Source organism: Phaseolus vulgaris, chromosome 9 (genome assembly GCF_000499845.2).
Source record: "Phaseolus vulgaris cultivar G19833 chromosome 9, P. vulgaris v2.0, whole genome shotgun sequence".
In the NCBI taxonomy this organism is placed as follows: Eukaryota; Viridiplantae; Streptophyta; class Magnoliopsida; order Fabales; family Fabaceae; genus Phaseolus; species Phaseolus vulgaris.
The window spans coordinates 8,483,145-8,501,703 of NC_023751.2; the positions used below are offsets into that span (position 1 = coordinate 8,483,145).

The 18,559-nt window shown below is 34.5% G+C and overlaps 4 protein-coding genes across 6 annotated transcripts; 3 read left to right on the forward strand and 1 right to left on the reverse strand.

Annotated features, from left to right (window-relative positions):
• Window positions 1–2,186: 2,186 nt before the first annotated feature.
• On the forward strand, window positions 2,187–4,084 carry LOC137823044 (GCN5-related N-acetyltransferase 3, chloroplastic). Its single transcript, XM_068628147.1, has 4 exons — window positions 2,187–2,765; window positions 2,852–2,910; window positions 3,520–3,576; window positions 3,650–4,084. Exons 1-4 carry the CDS (start codon window positions 2,271–2,273, stop codon window positions 3,726–3,728), a joined length of 690 nt encoding a protein of 229 aa, XP_068484248.1. The 5' UTR covers window positions 2,187–2,270; the 3' UTR covers window positions 3,729–4,084.
• Window positions 4,085–4,402: 318 nt separating this feature from the next.
• Window positions 4,403–5,979, forward strand: LOC137823043 (uncharacterized). The gene is made up of 2 exons (XM_068628146.1): window positions 4,403–4,991; window positions 5,200–5,979. The coding sequence occupies exons 1-2, from the start codon at window positions 4,535–4,537 to the stop codon at window positions 5,826–5,828; spliced, it is 1,086 nt and encodes a 361-aa protein (XP_068484247.1). The 5' UTR covers window positions 4,403–4,534; the 3' UTR covers window positions 5,829–5,979.
• A 221-nt stretch (window positions 5,980–6,200) lies between these two features.
• LOC137823046 (uncharacterized) lies at window positions 6,201–11,144 on the reverse strand. 3 transcript variants are annotated; one of them, XM_068628148.1, is made up of 7 exons: window positions 11,002–11,144; window positions 10,283–10,596; window positions 9,460–9,940; window positions 8,627–8,957; window positions 8,142–8,240; window positions 7,924–8,044; window positions 6,201–6,804 (listed from the first exon to the last, which is right to left on the reverse strand). In XM_068628148.1, exons 2-7 carry the CDS (start codon window positions 10,494–10,496, stop codon window positions 6,590–6,592), a joined length of 1,461 nt encoding a protein of 486 aa, XP_068484249.1. In that variant the 5' UTR covers window positions 10,497–10,596; window positions 11,002–11,144; the 3' UTR covers window positions 6,201–6,589. The 3 variants fall into 3 exon arrangements, with proteins under 3 accessions (XP_068484249.1, XP_068484251.1, XP_068484250.1); XM_068628150.1 differs by having other exon boundaries at window positions 6,201–6,879; XM_068628149.1 differs by having other exon boundaries at window positions 10,283–10,584; window positions 11,002–11,142.
• LOC137823047 (uncharacterized) lies at window positions 11,042–18,289 on the forward strand. The gene is made up of 6 exons (XM_068628151.1): window positions 11,042–11,385; window positions 11,459–11,567; window positions 11,671–11,762; window positions 15,248–15,506; window positions 16,555–16,698; window positions 17,892–18,289. Exons 1-6 carry the CDS (start codon window positions 11,042–11,044, stop codon window positions 17,982–17,984), a joined length of 1,041 nt encoding a protein of 346 aa, XP_068484252.1. The 3' UTR covers window positions 17,985–18,289.
• The last annotated feature ends 270 nt before the right edge of the window (window positions 18,290–18,559 follow it).

Consider the following 18,559-nt stretch of genomic DNA (forward strand, 5'->3'; position numbering starts at 1 on the left):
TATTATTTTTTCTGTCAATCTTTATTTATTTATGGTTTTTGTTTTTATTTTATTGTTGTTGTTTTTATTTTCTAGACTTATTTATTTTTGCATTTTTTTCTTCTCATTTTTAAGCATTAAGTGTAACGTTTGTATTAGTTTTGTTTAGAATTTTGCATTTAGGTAAACACTTCAATATTATTTATGTGTCCACTATTAATTAATACTAATTGACTTTGGTTTTTTTTATAAATATGTTATGTATTTTTTACTTGAAATTAACATGATTACATAATCAATAATAATAAAAATAAATACTAATTTATGTTTATAGATTCAACTTTTATGTTGTTGTAGAGTTTAATTTTTTATTTTCTTCATTTAAAAAAAAAAAATTTAAACTAATTTTTTTTAATTTATTACTTTTTTATTTTTATTTTGTAAAAACTCATTTATTTATTCATTAATTATATTTCTAATTATTTTAAACATTAAAAATATTTATTTTTTAATGCATTCAAAATTAAAATTATATAAAAAAAAATTATTATTTATTTATTTATTTTTAAAATGGTGCTAGATAGGGAAATAAAAAATAAAAAAGTGCTAGATAGGAAAATAAAAACAAAAGGGTGTTAGATAGGGAAATAAAAACAAAAGGGTGCTAGATAGGGAAATAAAGATGTAAATGGTGCTAGATAGGGAATTGAGCCAAAATTAACCCTGACTTTTATCTCATGATTTTTTCATTTTAAGAAATTTATCTTTCATTGAAAACACTATTATCCGGGGACTATTGTCATTATATCACTCAACATGCATTTGTTACTAATTTCAAGTGTGATGTTTTATTTTATTTTGTGCTATTATGTCTCATAATTTTTAAGATTCTTTTGCAAGCTTTTCTTCTTAAAAAACTCAAACTTTTATAATATTTTTATTTATACCTTAATTCAAATATAGTCTTTGTACCATAAAAAAATGTTTTATTTTGTGATTTAAACTCTTATTTAAAACCCAGATTTTTTTTATGTACATCAACCTAAATTAATAAATATTTTTATAAAACTCAAATTTTAAATTAACTTTGGGTCCTGTACTGAATATCTTTTGACTAAGCAAATTATAACAATAACATTCATGCATAAGACAAAAGAAGTCTCAAATAAAACATTTAAAACACAGTTTGAACTTCATACCTGAAAAGTTATTTGATCAGAGTTAGTCAGGATAAATTATACTCATAATCAATCAATTCTTAGCAACTTTTAAATTTATAAATTATGTTTACTAACACCAAGATATGTATAGAGATCTTAACCTAGAATGTTTTTTTTTTGTCGATTTCTCTGGGTGTTATAACTCTTCTTTATATATTGATTATCTTAAGATCTTGATTTTTTACTTTCTAAATTCATATTAATTTGGAACTTCAATTATACACTATAGTCCTATATTCTCTTAATTATTAAAAAAAATATTTATTTTGTTTAAATTTATATCTTAAATGACTCTCTAACTCTTACATCGATATCAAAATTTCTTTATAATTAACATAAGAATTCTGATCTTCAATTCATAAAAAAATGCTAATGCTTTACATTTATCTAAGAACAAGACAATATAGAAAGTTCTTATAACATATTCCATAAATAAGTAAAAGTATGATAACTTCACTTTCATGTCAAAACTACACACAGAGTCACTGAAGTATTTTTTTTTTTTTTCTTATATATTGGAAAAAGTTATTTTTCCAATTTCCCTCTACCTTTACATGTATTTCCACCTTTCTACACTATCCAAACACTTCATAAAACAATAATTGGTATTTCACCATTCCCATAAACAGTTAAACCAATAAATGCAGGTCATGCATCTTAATCTTATATATTTCCTATATACTCAATATATATAATATTCTCATATTTAACATTAAAATGTTATGAACGTTTTTAGCAGCTTAATTTATCTTCAAATTTTAACATATTAACTTGATCATATTACAATTTAAAACAATTTTACTTAAACATAAAAAGCAAGAAGTTATCTATATAAAAATTGAGTTGAATTTTTTTTTATAAAAAAAACAAAGTAAAAGTTATATAATGTTTTGTCATAAAACTCAGCACGCAAGTGTGAAATGCCTAATACAAGAAATTGATTTAAAACAAAATAAAAGAATTAATTAAATAGAGAATAAATTAAAGATTGGTGTGGTGGGAATTGAAGTAGCAGATTCAGTTTCATTATCCATTCCAAACTTCTTGCACTGCGCAAAACAGAGAACAAAAATGGCGGCAATGGGAGTTGCAGCACAAACGCAGTTACAGTTAGAGAAGCGCGTGTCAGAGGGTTTCAGTTCGAAATCCATGGAATTGAAATGGGTGAGTCCAAGAATCAGCAAAAGCTCACATCTTGAGAAGACGAAGAAGCCGTTGAGACCGCTTTTCCCAATTTACATTTCCACCGACCCACTCCACGTCGATCCTCACCGTCTCCGAGACCTCTTCGCCGATTGCAACTACTCTACCCAAAGATTTCCCACCCGACCCGGACCTGAACCCGTGGACATCCACAAGCTCCGCATTGCCCTGTCTCACAGCGCCGTGGTTGTCTCCGTCTTCTGCAACCTACGCCATGTAAACGCCGTCGTTCCATATCACGACAATTCATCGTCTTTAGTCGCGGATTTCTTCACGCCGGTTTCTCCTTCACGCGATCAGTTGGTCGGGTTTGGCCGCGCCGTTTCCGATTATGGCCTCACCGCTTCAATTTACGATGTGGTGGTAATAAAAAAAAGTGAATAAACGCTTGTTCTTAGTTAGTGAAGTTGGTTGACGTGCGTTTATGAACGTGGTTCAGTCTGTTGCAGGTTAGTCCTTCCCTGCAGAGAATGGGAATTGGTCAGATGATAGTTAAAAAAATTGCGAGGTATGCAGCTAGGCACTTGTGAATGAGACCTGATAGTTGACCATAAAGTTTTTGTCATGTTTTAGTTGTTGGTAGTATAGAATTTTGCTAGTTAGTTAAGTTTATTCACAATTAAATATAAACAAACTTAATGTTGTTATCTTCATTCAATTTTCTTAATTTTATGTAAAAGAGTATCACAGTACTCATCTTTGAAATAACTTAAAAGGAAATATTTGGAATAATTTCGTTTAACGCGGTTGAATTAGTTGAAACTTATCTATATCTTCGTTCCAAAAAGTCATATGATGTCTTGATTTAATTTTTGTAGGTTCCACAGTGCTGCATCATTTTTAAATCATTTGAAAACCTTTTTACAACATTTACTTTAATACTGAGATAGAAACATATTTTTATTTATTCTGTGATTCAGAATTTTGTTTAGCACAAGTTATTAGATCAAATTCTGCTTGTGATTGAAAAAAGATCAAAAGAGGGGTGAAAGCATAAGTTGTTATCCTTGTCCTTGGTCATAGACGTGTAGCACAATGGTACTTTCTATTTTTCTTTTTCAATGTAGATAGATACATAAATCATCAAATGTCTGAAAATGGCTTCCTCCTTTTGCAGACTGCTTACAAATAGAGACATATACGACATAGCAGCCCTTTGCTCAGAGAATGAAAGGTTATTCATTGTTCTTTAGAGTTTGTAATGTTATTCATCTGTGGATAGCACATGAACTTTCAACTTGTTTTAGGTTATTTTTTAAGGCGTGTGGATTTGGGGATGACATTTTGCACTCTACTACCATGATGTACAGAAGAACTGTTCCATAACCCAGGAAGGTGAATAGGCAGGCCGAAAGCTATTGTTAATTCCACCTCTTCTTGAGGGAGCCAATGGCACTTCAAAAAGTATAGTATAAAAAGCCAAACTACATTGTATATAAAACAGTCAGCAAATAAAAGATTGCTGTCTGATCAGCTAGAGAAGAAGCTTGACATTACCATTCCTTATGTCATTCATTGTACACGCAAATTCAACTCATAGATAGGTCAAATTTGTAATTGCAAGAATCTCCCTCCCCTATCTTCTCAGTGTAAACGTGGGAAAAGTTCTGGGTTTTGGAAATAACACATTTATGTACAGAGCACATCCTAATTTATAGTAAACTGTAAAAAATTTATCCTAATTTAAATCTGTGTCTTCACTTCAATCCATTAAAACTTTTCTTTAATAACAAAATTATCTTTGTAAAAGACTAAAATGGTGTGAGAAATAAAGATAAACTTGAGAGACTAAATTAATAAAATAAATCCGTAGAGAGCTATTGTCGAGGTGTTTGTACTCTATGGCCAATTTTTCTGTCGTGCTAAGTTTTACCTTTTCCCTTTGCATAAACCTATCTCTGATTGTAGCAGATTCCTGTATGCCTGTATTATACTTAACAATGAGGAGAAATGTTAGCAACTAGGCATGAGGGTATCCCCCAAACAGAGTTTTGGTATAAAAAAAATTCTGATATCGAAGTAAAGCATCCTTTGAAATACCGCAAAACACGTTCACTTCTTTTTCCTGCGAAGCCCTTATCTAAGGAGGCTTACTGGAGACAACATCCCTTCTTTTCATTCCTGGACTTTCTATGGGGATAACATGGGTGGAGGTATGCTTGATATCTGCACATGGACTCCAGCATTCAACCTCACTTTGGAAGCGTCAATGGTTTGCTGTTGGGTGGATTGATCTTGACAGCAAATATTGCACCAAGGTTGTTGATTCAGGGAGTGCAAATCCTGTATGGAGAACCAAGTTTGCCATTCCTGTTGAGGACTCAGCACCAAATCTCCTAGATTTGGCACTGAACGTGGATGTTTACAGTACAGACCCCATATTCTTCACGGAAAAGCTTCATGGCTCAGCAACAGTTTTTCTCAGAGAGTTTCTTGTTAAGCAGGAAAAGAACTCAGAGGTATCCAATCCCAAGCAGCAGGGAGTTGTAAGATACCAATTACGAAAGAAGAAATCTAGCAAACCAAGAGGCTTCATCGATATTTTAATTTGTATTTCTAACGAAAAGAAAGAGCCAAATCCTCAGTCAGGTATATGATAATTTCATATTTCACAACCTAACATAGTAGCTGCTCTTCTACATTAACCATCTTATTTTGTTTAACATCTTCAGCGATCTCTTATTTCAATTTACTTACAAAAAGTTGCCTAGTTTGAGAGGAAGATGAGAGTGGTTTTTCAGTTTATCCCTAGCCTAAAATTCTTGGCATGATCTGGTGCTGTAAATTTGTTCCGTAGGAAACAAGGATGAAATTCTGCTCTTAGATAATGGAGGTAGTACCCAATTCAACATAGAGGGAGGAGTAAGGCAAGCATACCGTCGGAAGCCTCAGGCTTCAATCCATCAGCCAGAAGATCATGTACAAACAAACGTCCCAGACTACCATTCAGTACCATTCACCACTACAAACTATTATAATCCATATTTGGGTGAAGCAAGCTGCCATGAGATGGGTGAACCGAGCTACCATGAGATGGGTGAACCAAGCTACCATGAGACAGGAAAAACAAGTTACCAAGAGGTGGGGGAAGCAAGCTACCACGAGGCAGCTGGACCAAGCTATCTACTGCCAAGAACAATAACTCCTCCTCCACCGGCCCCACCATCAAATGTTGGCTATATTCCCACCTTTCTCCCAATAAAGAATGGCTTGTCTCCAAGCTACACAGACATGTCAACAACCAGGGCAGCCCCTGGTCAGAGGGTATCTGCAGGAGGTGCACTGGGGTTAGGTGCTGGAGCACTAGCTGCTGGTGCTGTAATATTCGGTGATGACTTCATGTCAGGATTTGATGTTCCTCCTGACCTAGGAGATTCTAGTTTCAACCTAGAAATGGATCCTCCTTTCTCAACATACATTGATTAGCTTTAAGTAAATTATATTTGGCTGCACACAGCCTCCCAGTAAACCCTTTATTGTCATTGCATACGTGTTCCGCTTTCACATTCTTAAGTGTACTTCTGTTAGAGAAATGCCGTGTTTCATTGACAGGGCAGAAAGATCAAGTTATTTGTCACTTTGTAACTAGCAATATTTTCTTTTAGTGACAACTTGTTCTCTCTAATAACTTCATGCTAATGTTTTTGACACAAGAAAATGGTATCTTTGTATCAAAATCATGGATCACGAACTTGGAAAGATCCTATTTTATTGTATATAAAAATAACTATTAAATTAAAAGAAATGAGCGCAATTCAATAAATTTAACGGCTAGATCATGAACTGCACTGCGTGAAGTTAGCCACATCTCAAAATCAAATACATAATTTAAATATCAATAGTTAGGGGTAAGTCTTTATACATCCCAGAGACATTTATAATGTGTTGAATCGCCAATAATTTGAACAGAGACAGATTATTCTGGCTGGTAAACACAGAGAGGATTTCTACAAGTACAAGTACTAATGCACTATAGCAATCTAGTAGTGAGATAATAACATTGAGTTAAAGGTTATTGCTTATCAGCATTTTCCCAACTTCTAGGAAGAGATAATCGAGCATGATGAATTTGCATCCATACGCCTTCAGTGGATCTTTGTCCATCTAATCAAACTGCATTTGCACCAGCCTATATAATATGAATCTTCTATGCAGAAAAAAACGGGGATGCTTGAGTAGTAGGAATTTCAAACGGCTTGTTGTAGACATTGTTCGTTTGAATCACTGACTAAACTTCTTACGAAGTTTTCAACAATTGAAATGAATTCCTCTACTTTTTCTTCATGGGGAAGATGGCCACATTGCTTAATTACATTGAATGATGCTCCTGGTATGACTCGTGAAAGTCTCTCAGCATTCCATGAAGGGACTAGTCGGTCAGTATCGCCAGTTACAATCAGAACTGTTTATTCAAACAACCATCACCAATTATGCTCAAGATTCAAGTAATCCATGATGCAGGAGGTTCAAATTGCTACTGGAAAGAGTTGCATCATTTGACATGAACTCAGGAACAGAACACAGAAATCTAAGGAAATAAAAAGTATCTATAAAACAAATCAATAAATCAAAACTATGTGCTGATTGATTTTCCCAGTTTATTGAAAATCTCTAGTGACAATGATTCACATTTAGCAGCTACATTCTGCCATTTTAACATTTTCGTGATAAGATTTGATATTAACACAAACGCGCCCAGTGGATTGAACAGATAATAAATAAGGTGAGATTATGTTAGTGTTAACAATTGTATTGTCACAAGAGATGCTTCACAATCACAACAAAATTACACCATACAAATGAACCCCAAGAGTTGTTTGTGTAGACCTAGAGAAAGTGTTCACATTTACTCAAGAGGTGGTGTGTTGGTAAATGAAAAGACTAAACCTATAATATCCAAAATGTAGGACTTGGCAACACTATATTGAAAATCATTATGAATTATTTAAATTTACAATCAACATTTATATATTTAAAATCATCCATGAAAAAGTTAGTCATATATAACAATATGACCCCATTGTTGCCTACTACAAAAATAATGTGAAATAGAAGGTATGAAATGAGAATAAATAAAAAGTTCCTAATAATATATAATTCATATAATATATAAATATTATAGATTTGTTCCTTATTTCTATAATTATAACAAACACTTATACAATAAATTTCTAACTTTCCAACTTACTAAAAACAAAATCACTCTGTCTGCCCTCATTAACACTCTGTGTGGGAGTCCCAAAAAAAATGTTCTTTAAATTTGACAATTCCTCTAAGTGTCTGACATGTGTCACACGGTGTCAAATACTAGGACACATCATTGAAGAGCAGTGTTTGTGCTTCACATAATAAACCAGCTATCCTATTCATCGCCACTAAAATACTGCATATTGCCATTCTAGGATGTCTTCCATCTCTCATTGTTTACTGCCTATTAGTAATCAGGTATTCAAAGACAAAAGCTAACAAGTGCAGGAAAAAAGCAAATGAAAGTGGGTATATGTAGGATTAGTGACATTACCAGGACATGATATTTCGTGAAGTCTTTTAGAAAGCGGTGTCTTTGTTTTGTAGTCCTCATCTAGAAGCATTGCTGCAGTGTATTCCACCAGTGCCCTATCCCAATCCTTAGTCCTTAAAGGCTGTATTTATTGCTAACAACCAGGTGAGAACTAACCATTCGAGTATGACAGAACAAAAAAGAAAAAAATAAGAAAATGAGAAATCACATGAAATTACCCTTGTATAACCACTAAGTACATGCTCAGAGACCTGCTTCGGGTCATACCATGCATTTCGAACTGCAGCAGTACCAAACTTATGAATTGCCATTCTTACCTGAGATTCATGTGAAGAAAAGGACCATCAGTCCAACAAGTAAAACTCATCACAAGTTATTGACCATGCCAGTTTAAGAATTACAGTCTAACCAAATACAGAAGCCAAAATATGCAAAAAGAGTCATAAAACAAGAAACAATCTAACCAGATTATCCTTGTGTAGCTTAGTATCTGTTCATCAAATTTCCATTTCAACCTACGAATTATTAAAATCAAAATTGGAGAAAAGGAATTATATGTAATTGAATGTTTTTCATTAGTTCAGTGTAGTTGTATTTGAGCCAACAATTCCTTGTTAATATAACTCCAAAAATAATTGAACCGACAAAGTTGAGATGACACAATTGAATATTGGTACTGCATTACAATGAACAAGTTTATTACCAGCATTATTGCTAGGGAAGAACGAAGGATAGCTGATAACAATTTCCTATACAACGAGTTGAGGATATCTATTGTCCACTTCATCATTTGTGTTATTGCCTCTGCAATGTACTTGGTAATCTTGGACATCACCTTGTAAAGCCTCAAAATTGGATTTCTTCTGATAGAACTGTCTTCTTTCATTTGGCTATCATGCCTTGATTGATTTTCTTTAACAGTTTTTGGTGTAGTAAGTGGGGCAAAAATTGCAGGGGCAACTAGGATTAGAGCAGCAACACGCTCAGGAGCTTCAAAATATGTATTAACTGCTACAAGTGACCCAGCTGAGTGCCTGGCATCATTTTGGAGACATCTCATCTTCTAGAAAGGACTAATGTGCATATGCATATGAGAATATATTTCTTTACATTGTTATTAATCCATTGCCAGCTATACAGCATTAAGATATGACTTAAACGGACAGATAGGTAAAGATGAAGAACAGGAAATAAAACATCAGGAGAAATATATGTAATTTTATTTTTCCTACTGGGGGCATTCATGTATTAATTCTTGACTCTGTACACTCTGACCACTACTTCAGAATGGTGAAAAAGAAAAGTAGATCAATTTAAAATACATGATTTGAAAAACGAAATTAGATTAATGCAGCAATTCATAAATGTAAGATAATCAGATGCATATCCATACATAGGGATACAACCTATAATCACCCCTTTATGTGTCCTGTTATAAATAGAGTGGAAGTATGTTTTACTTGCGTTCTGGAAACAGCTTGATGCCTCAGAAAAACAAAGCCCCTTAGTAAAACAGAAGAAAGAATATTCACATACCCCATCAAAATCACCTTCTCAGCATTTAACAATTTAATGAAGTGCAGGGTAGCAAGCACGGAAAATGCCATTGAGTATGCATTCAGAGGTTTTGTGTCTTCCGTTTCTGAAGAAGGATGCTTAGACAAATTTACCCTTGATGTCAATCCAAAGGCTGGCCTATCAAATGCAAGAACTTTTGAACCAGCAACCTCTGCCAAAGGCTTCATAACTTGTTTCCATGAAAAAACTGAAGCTCCAAACCCATGTAATAGGATCATTGGATAACCTAGCTTCTTGATTTGATGAGAAACAGTCTGACTCTGGAACATGCTTTGTGTTTGGGATTCAGCATCACAAATCTTGTGGTGTATATGCACTCCATTGAACTCACAAAAACAACTGTCTAGATCAGCTAAAAGCTTTGGATCCACTAATTCCCCCTGATCTATGCCTGCTATCCCTTTCTTTTTCTTGTTTGCTCCCACGTCCACCAACTGCTCTGCAGATATGGGGTTCAACATTAATCACACATGTAAGTAACCTAGCAACAATTAACGACTTTCCCCAATTAAAAAAAATAAAAATCCCAAATGAAGAATTTCATCTTCTCTCTCTCTCCCCCCTAGTATGTCGTTGGAACCAAACCAGAGTGAAAATATAGAAAACGAGAGAACTTATGTAGGTTTTTTCTCCAATAATTCATTGATATTTCCTCCCATCAAATAAAAAGAAAAGAAATGGAAGCAACAACAATTCACGGACTACAAACGAGCATAAAATAACGTAAAAGAAAAAAAGGAAAATAGAAATGAGGACATGGTGAAGTTGAAGATAACTATACCGGAATATTCAGCTCCTGAACCGCTCAGTGATGGAGCTGAAGAAGCAGAAACAACGAATCGTTTGTTGTGAGTAGCATAGTTTGGAGATATTAGAGAAGAAGGATGTTTGTGTGTATATGAAAGTGTAGAATTTTTGCAGCCATGAGATAAATAGAGAGTAGGAGGAGGGGTAAGAAATCTCAGTTCCCCACTAAACACCCGTACCCTCATCATCTCACTCCAATATCTTCAACTTTCTATCAGCCTTTCTTCGAATTCGATCGAGCTTCAGCTTTATCGTTTTCAAACGGATGGAATACAACTACCATCAACACTGAAATAAGTAAACAACAGTGCCACGTAAACCTGACACTTACTAAGGTTTTAACCACAAACATTCTTAAATTACAGTTTTTTTAGGGAAAATGTTCTAGATATATGACTTTTTTATCATATCTAATTTAGTTCTTTTTTTTGGAGTCAATATCTGCACTAATAAATGGCTAGATGTGATAACTTTATCAGCTTTTTATAATAGCAATCCCCTTGGTTTCTGATTTTTGGGTTGATTACATGTGTTTCTGAAATGTTGATCTCTGATTAAAATTATAGTATAAAATTAAAATAATAAAAAACTATTTTTTTTATTTACTTCAATTATGAAATAAAAGGGAAAGTTTGTATCTGTATACTTCTTCGACATATTTTTTTTCCCTTTGTTTATGTTCGTAGCATTTACCTGAAATATTTCTCCGGCAAATCCAAGACAACAGAGAGAAATGGAGGCACTATTGTGCAGAAAACTGGGTGATCCAACGGTGTGTTTGGAAGACAACGATAGCCCAATAGTTTTGTCAAAGAATCACCCAATTCCCCAACTCGATTCTCCCACCGCTGTAAGAGTCAGAATCAAAGCCACAAGCTTGAACTTCGCCAATTACTTGCAGATATTGGGCACGTATCAAGAGAAACCCTCTTTGCCCTTCATACCAGGCTCCGATTTTTCCGGCTACGTCGACGCTGTTGGCCCCAAAGTTTCGAACTTCCGAGTCGGGGACTGCGTTTGTTCCTTCGCCGGCCTCGGCTCATTCGCTCAGTTCATCGTCGTTGACGAGTCCCAATTGTGAGATTCCGCGCCTGCTAACTTTTAATGTTGGGTTTTGGAGTTTCTTAGTGTAAAGTTGTTGGCTTTGAAGGTTTCGGGTGCCCCCAGGTTGTGATCTTGTTGCTGCTGGAGCACTTGCTGTGGCGTTTGGCACTTCTCATGTAGCACTCGTCCACAGGGCCCAATTAACCTCTGGTCAAGTATGTATGCTGTGCTTTGAATCTGATTCACTTTTTGTTGGGTATGTATAATGCTTATTTTTCAGTCCTGTGTGGTTAAATGAGTTGTGGGACTGTGTTGCAGGTGTTGTTGGTTTTGGGTGCAGCTGGAGGTGTGGGCCTTGCTGCTGTGCAAATTGGAAAAGTTTGTGGGGCCACTGTCATTGCTGTTGCTAGGTAGTGAGTTTTGTTTTCTACATTTTGATACATGGATTACACACATGGTAGTATAACATAATGGGCAGGTCCTTATTAACATCGAGGAGAGAATTAGGGTGGAAAGAAATAGAAAGGGCGAGTAAAAGTTCGCAAGAAATGAAGTGGAAATTAAGCGTGTTAGAATTCTATAGATATAGTAAATGGTGATATAGGATCACATAATTTGAGTTATTAACCTAAAATAGGATACTGAATATTTTGTAATTATGTTTTCTCCCCAATAAATTGAATAGCTTTGCCATTGTCTGAACACCAAATTCATCATATGTCTTCTCCCTTTCTTTTTCTTAACATGGTATATCCTATAGAGAAGGGACCCTAAGCCGTGCTTGTGGGTTCACTACTTCTAAGCACTTTGCATCTATCTGAAAGGTAAGTAGAGAATTTGAGCTCCCTTACTGTTATCCATATAGATATCTCATTTAATTCGTTAGTGTAGTGAGTTCCTTAACCCTCCATTTAAGGAACATTATAACGTGGTGACTCTTATTGTTCGATACATCTAATGAGTATGAAAACAAAAGGATACACTTGAGTGGTGGGGTATTCTAGTGAAGATTTAGGGTACTTCCCCATTGATGGAAGATCCACCTTTGGTTTTTGCATATTTGTCAAAGATAACCTTGTTTCTTGGAAAATAAAGAAGCAAACTGCTGTAGTAAGGTGAGTACGTAGGCAGAACATTTGTTGTTAAGTTTCTTCTGTTACCACTCTGCAGCCGCTGCCCTGCTGTCATTGTTTGGTTCAGCAACACCATGGTTGAGATCATCTAGCCATGTGATCACCACGCCGCAACAATCGCAGCGATTAGAGCTCTGATGCGCTTGCACGCGGCGCTCCAACCTCGCCACTACCGTTGCTTTCCGCCGCATGGCAGCGCGTCCTACCTCCTCTCTGGTGACCACCGGTGTCATAATCGCCTTGTCATCCTCTTTCAAGATCTATCACTTTCGTCTTGTTTGGAGTTTGTTGGTTTGTTTATCAATTTTTAGGGTTTTTTTTTCTCTTCTTCGTCTATGACCTCTTCTACTGCCATTATGTCTATCCTTCTATCTATACCAATTATGTCAATGTGCATGTATTCATTGACAAATTAGATGGAACTAATGATACTCGGACATCAAACATTAAACTTTGGCTTAAGAGTCAGAGTTACGTTGATCATCTTACTCAGAGTGTGGTCACTATTACTGAAAATGAGATTTCTCGTTGGTTGAAAATTGACGCTCAATTATGCATTGTACTCAAGTCTACTATTCACTCATCATTGAAACAAATATTTCGTGCCTATGAGCCATGTTCAGCAGTTTGGGAACATGCCAAACTATTGTACACCAATTATACTCAACGTCTTTACGGTGTTTGTTAAAATCTCCTCAATATTGTTTCTCCCAAACGTCTTAATAGTACAATGACTGAATATTTGGGTAAAGTTCATGCTATTCACGACTTCAATGAATTATTGCTTCTTGCCTCCACTCCTCAAGAACTAGAGTAACGATCAAAGTTGTTCATGTTGTTAGCCTTACATGGACTTTCCGATGATTCCTCACATGTTCATGATCAGATTTTGGAATCCCCAGTTATGCCTACCTTTACTTCCACTTGTTCCACCCTTTTGTGTTTGTCGGGTAAGTCAAACACTGAAATACTTGCTTCCATTACCTCTGATGACTCTTCTGCTTTGGTAACTCAGTGATGATCACAATCGCCCTTGCAAGCCAGACAAAGGGTGTAAAAAATGCTTTTCTTAATGGGGATTTGCAAGAAGAAATTTATATGGAGCAACCTCCAGGTTTTGTTGCTTAGGGGGAGTCTTTTGGATTGATATGTCGTCTCATAAATCTTTATATGACCTTAGGGCTTGGTTTGGAAAAGTTAGCACTCTTGTTTAACAATTTGGTATGTCTCGCAATGAGGCAAATCATTTAGTTTTTTATTGTCACTCGAGTGCTGAGTGTATCTATCTTGTAGTATATGTTGATGATATTGTACTTACAGGTAGTGATCCATGGCATCTCATAGGTAAAGCAACACCTTTGTCACCACTTTCAAATCAAAGACCTTGGCAAACTCAGATCTTGGGGATTATTTGGGTTAAACAGTCACTTAAAGAATTGCAATTTAGAGAAATCACTCAAATGACACTTATATTTGACAATTAGGTTGCTCTTCATATTAACTCAAATCTCGTCTTTCATGAAAGGACCAAACATTGAAATTGATTGCCAATTTATCTGAGAAAAGATTGTTTCTGGAGATATCAAGACTGAGTTTGTTAATTCGAATGATATTTTCACTAAAGCTTTATGGGACCTAAATTTAATTATATTTGTAACAATCTTGGTACATATGATTTATATGCACCAGCTTGAAGGGGAGTGTTAAAGGTAACGGCTTAGGCCCATATCTTTGTATTTTCTTATTTATAAATGCATAAACCCTATGTTCTATATATACACAAGGGATCAACTTATGCCTCTTTCTCACAACCTATGCCTCTCTCATATATGTGGTGACTCTAATGAGCTCTGTCTTTTTTATGAAGACAAAGGATACACTTGAGTTGTGGAGTATTCTAATGAAGATTGGGGGACTTCCCTATTGATGGAAGATCAACCTTTAGTTTTTGCATATTTGTCAAAGATAACCTTGTTTCTTGGGAAAAGAAAGAAGTAAAATGTTGTAGTAAGGTCGAGTACATAGGCAGAATATTGAACTATGGAGTAAATTGAATAGCTCTGTTCTTGGTTTCTCTCTTCTCAACAAAAGGTATTTAGTTAAAGAAAAACAAAGAAGAGATGAAGAGAGACAAAATGTTAGTAGAAATAGATGACAGTTTGTACAATGAATTCCATTATTTTTAAAATTATTTTCACTTTATTTTTCTTCCTCCATATCGTCCAGCTTATTTCTAATCACCTTTCCCCTTCTCACCTACAAAATGCACCTTGAGTGTGTGTTTGAATGAATCTTTGCATAACTAATTCAGAATAAAATTGATTTTGTTCCTTTTCGGGTTAATCATTGGAGATCCACATTTGTCCCAAAATTTACGTCAAAAACTCAAGTTTAGAGGAAAGGCGCAGAGCCAAATACATGGGAAGTGAACCACATCCGAACATGCTTGATGGGGAATCCAAACACACTAGTTGGTTAAAATTGATTTTGAGGTGAAAGGAGTTTATGTCTGGATGTGTCTAATCTAAAAAGATGTCAGTTGTAAATTCAGTGTAAAAATGCTTTATCCAAAGCAAGAGCCTTAAAATCAAGATCAATTTTGGATTTAGAATCAATTTTTTCATGCAGGGATCAAACATATTAACATTTATCTAAAATCACATTGGCTGATATTTTATTGTGATTTTGGATTTTCTAACATTTAACAGTTATCCCCATCTACTTGTGAGTTGAGTCTTTTTTGTTATGTGGTCTGGTATCAGGGGAGCTGAAAAGGTGCAACTTTTGAAATCTCTCGGAGTTGATCATGTGGTGGACTTGGGTAATGAAAATGTTACTGAGAGTGTGAAGAAGTTCCTTCAGACTAGAAGGCTTAAGGGGGTTGATGTCCTTTATGACCCGGTTGGAGGTAAACTCACTAAAGAATCTTTGCGGCTTTTAAAATGGGGAGCTAACATTCTCATAATTGGGTTTGCCAGTGGTGAAATTCCTGTCATCCCTGTTAACATAGCTCTTGTTAAGGTACGGTGAAAATTAAGTTTCAGACCATGAATTTATCTTGTCTAACCTAATTTGCTTGATCACTAAATTGTGTTATGCTTTGTTGCTTGATCTGATCATGCTTTATTCACATAAACTTTAAATTTGTATTCACATTGTGCAATACACAAATTCCCATTGTGCCTGACAATTGGCTGCCACATTGATTTAAATTCAATCTTTTATTTCCACTCTTTGTTGCTGTTACAAAAGCTGCTTCTGTTTTTAGCAAACCAAAGGCATCCCAACTTGGGTTCTCAAATAAATGTCCCCAATTACATGCACCCAGGCCATTGCATAAATACAATTTGTGCATTACTCACAATTCTCTGCTTCCTTATGATTTAATAATCTTTTAATTAGCTTCCAAATACCTTGATCTGTAACCTATCATCATGTAGACAGAAATCTTAGTTTTCCTAATTGTACATATATATATTAATGAGAATGCTCATCTGGCTTGTATGATGCACAATATTGGGCACGGATTGAGTCTCTCTACCACCCTTTTGATGGGGCAAATTATTTCTATGAAATTCAAGAAATTGGCTATTATACTATAACCCTACAAAAAGGTGTGCTGTAGATATATATTATATGATATATCTATTATCATAATTTTGAAACTTAACTAGATTGACCACTCTGACTTGACTAGGAATTGACCTGGTGGCTGGTTCGTTAACACTAAAAGATTGAAAATTTTCATAATCAGTTAAACTGGCCCAAAACCAGTTTGAACTTGTAATTTCAAGACAGTTTTTTGTAATTTTTAAAATATAATCTATAATATCTTTAAGATAAATAAAGACACAGTTAATGTACAGTTGTACTTTACTAAAGTTGATTAAATCACTACCACAATCTTTATGCCTGAAAATACTACATATCAAACTTTGGATCTTTTATACTTATTTCTTGGGTTTTGCTTCCTAGATTACATATTTACATTAATTTTGCCATAGATGGTATAAATTGTTGGTTATCATTTCTGGGTTATGATTGCTTTTACATAAAATTATTATACCAGAATTGGACAGTGCATGGTCTTTACTGGGGTAGCTATAAAATACACCGCCCAGGTGTTCTTGAAGATTCTGTCAAGGAGCTACTGTCTTGGTTGGCAAGAGGCTTGATTTCAATCCATATATCTCACTCATACCCCCCGTCAGAGGTCAGGAATTTCTGTTAAAACATTTCTACTAATTTGTGTGTGTGTCTCTCTCTTTTCTCTAATTCTATAAACATTCTGAGACTTTATTTTGAAAGAGATTTTACTACTGTTGTAACGAGGGAAGTGTTTTTTTTAGATATTTCACTTTTACCATACCTAAATCAGCATGTTTATTGGCCATTTTTAGTCAAAGGTGAATTCAGTTTAACCTTCCTCCTCATGGAGTGGCAATGGTTGTCAACTGTCCATCGCTATTGTGATTTGAGCGCAGGCTTAATGCTCTACCCTTTCTCACTGAAGTTGTTGTATCGTCATTTTGCCTCGGTGATATACTAAGACACCATCAGAGATTATTGTATAATTATTCAAAAAGAGACTTAGTCACTGGGGTCATTTAGTTTAAGGTTAAGTCTATAAAAAGCATTGAGCTAGGCTAAAATCAAGAGAAGAGGTGAAATAGAGGATTTGTTTGATTTCAGAATATATGAATTTTTTTAGTTACGAACCTTTTCTTCATTACCTGTTATGGACCAAATTGACAATTACAAAGGTCCTTCTTTAAGGAAATCAGCAGCACATCTATGCAATGAATATTGGAAAAGTATTTATGATATCAATAGAATGGACAAAAGATTTTAGGAAATGATTCACCGAAAATAAAAAAAGAAAAGTAAGTAAGTCTAGACAATTAGATTCCTTTTTTATTCTGGAAAATTAGATAGCCATTTTCTCGTGGTTCTGTTTCATGAGGTTAAAATTAGTGAGTTGTTAATTGTGGGAGAACAAGTAAGGTTTGTCTCTGCAATATAGTCTTGAAGATAAAACATTTATCAAATTACCTGATATACTTGGTGTAAGGCCATTAATAGTCATCTGTAAATATGATAGCTTTGTTATCAATCTTTTTAATTTTTCATAACTAGTAATTAAGTTTGGTACTTTTTCTGTATTATTCACTATTTTTTAGTTTAAATTTGATTAACTTCATAATTGGGTGATAATGAAAAATAAAAATTATGCTGTCATACATCACAATTAAATAATTTTCATACATTGGTTGAATTGATCAGTTATATGTTTTCATGAGAAATTGGTTTATATGTTTAGAAATCTGTATCATTTTCCTCATCGTTCATCTCTGTGCTTCATAGATTTTCAATACAATATTTGTAAACAATTGCTTATCTTTGCAGGTCAACCTTGCCTTTTCTGCCATCAAAGATAGGAAAGTTATTGGGAAGGTGATGGTTGTTTTCGATGAGAAACATTCGAGATCTAAGCTGTGACCTTGCCAAAATTATGCTATATTGTTGAATAATTTGTTGTTGGCACGCAAGGTTTGAAGGTTTAAAGCAACCAAGAGATGCTAGTATACCGAAACAAACAAAAGGGAGAAGTAATTGCCAAAATTGTGCACAAAAAATGTTACCCTTGAAGCCCTCACATTGCTTAAATGATCATTTCTGTACCATGTTTCAAAACTGTTTACTTATTGATAAATAGAGATTTAATTTTACTTTTACGATACAGAAACTTTGGTATTACCTGTTCTTGGATTCATTTTATGCTATATCTGGCGTGTCTTGCAAAATTTGTGTAGTAATCACTCCTTATGCTTCTCATTATCTTGTGACAGCTGCCATATCCTACTATTAACATGGTAAACTTTGTATCTACCATATAATAACATGGTGACAGTAATACTGTAGTAAACTGATCAAAATCCTGAAGATTCCCTTTTAGAGATTACAAGTGATGGTGACAACTGATTTAGAACATCTTCAACAAGTTGATTTACTAAAACAATTTAAGATTTTTGGTCCGTAAATGTTACTTAATTTTTTATTGCTGGAATTTAAAC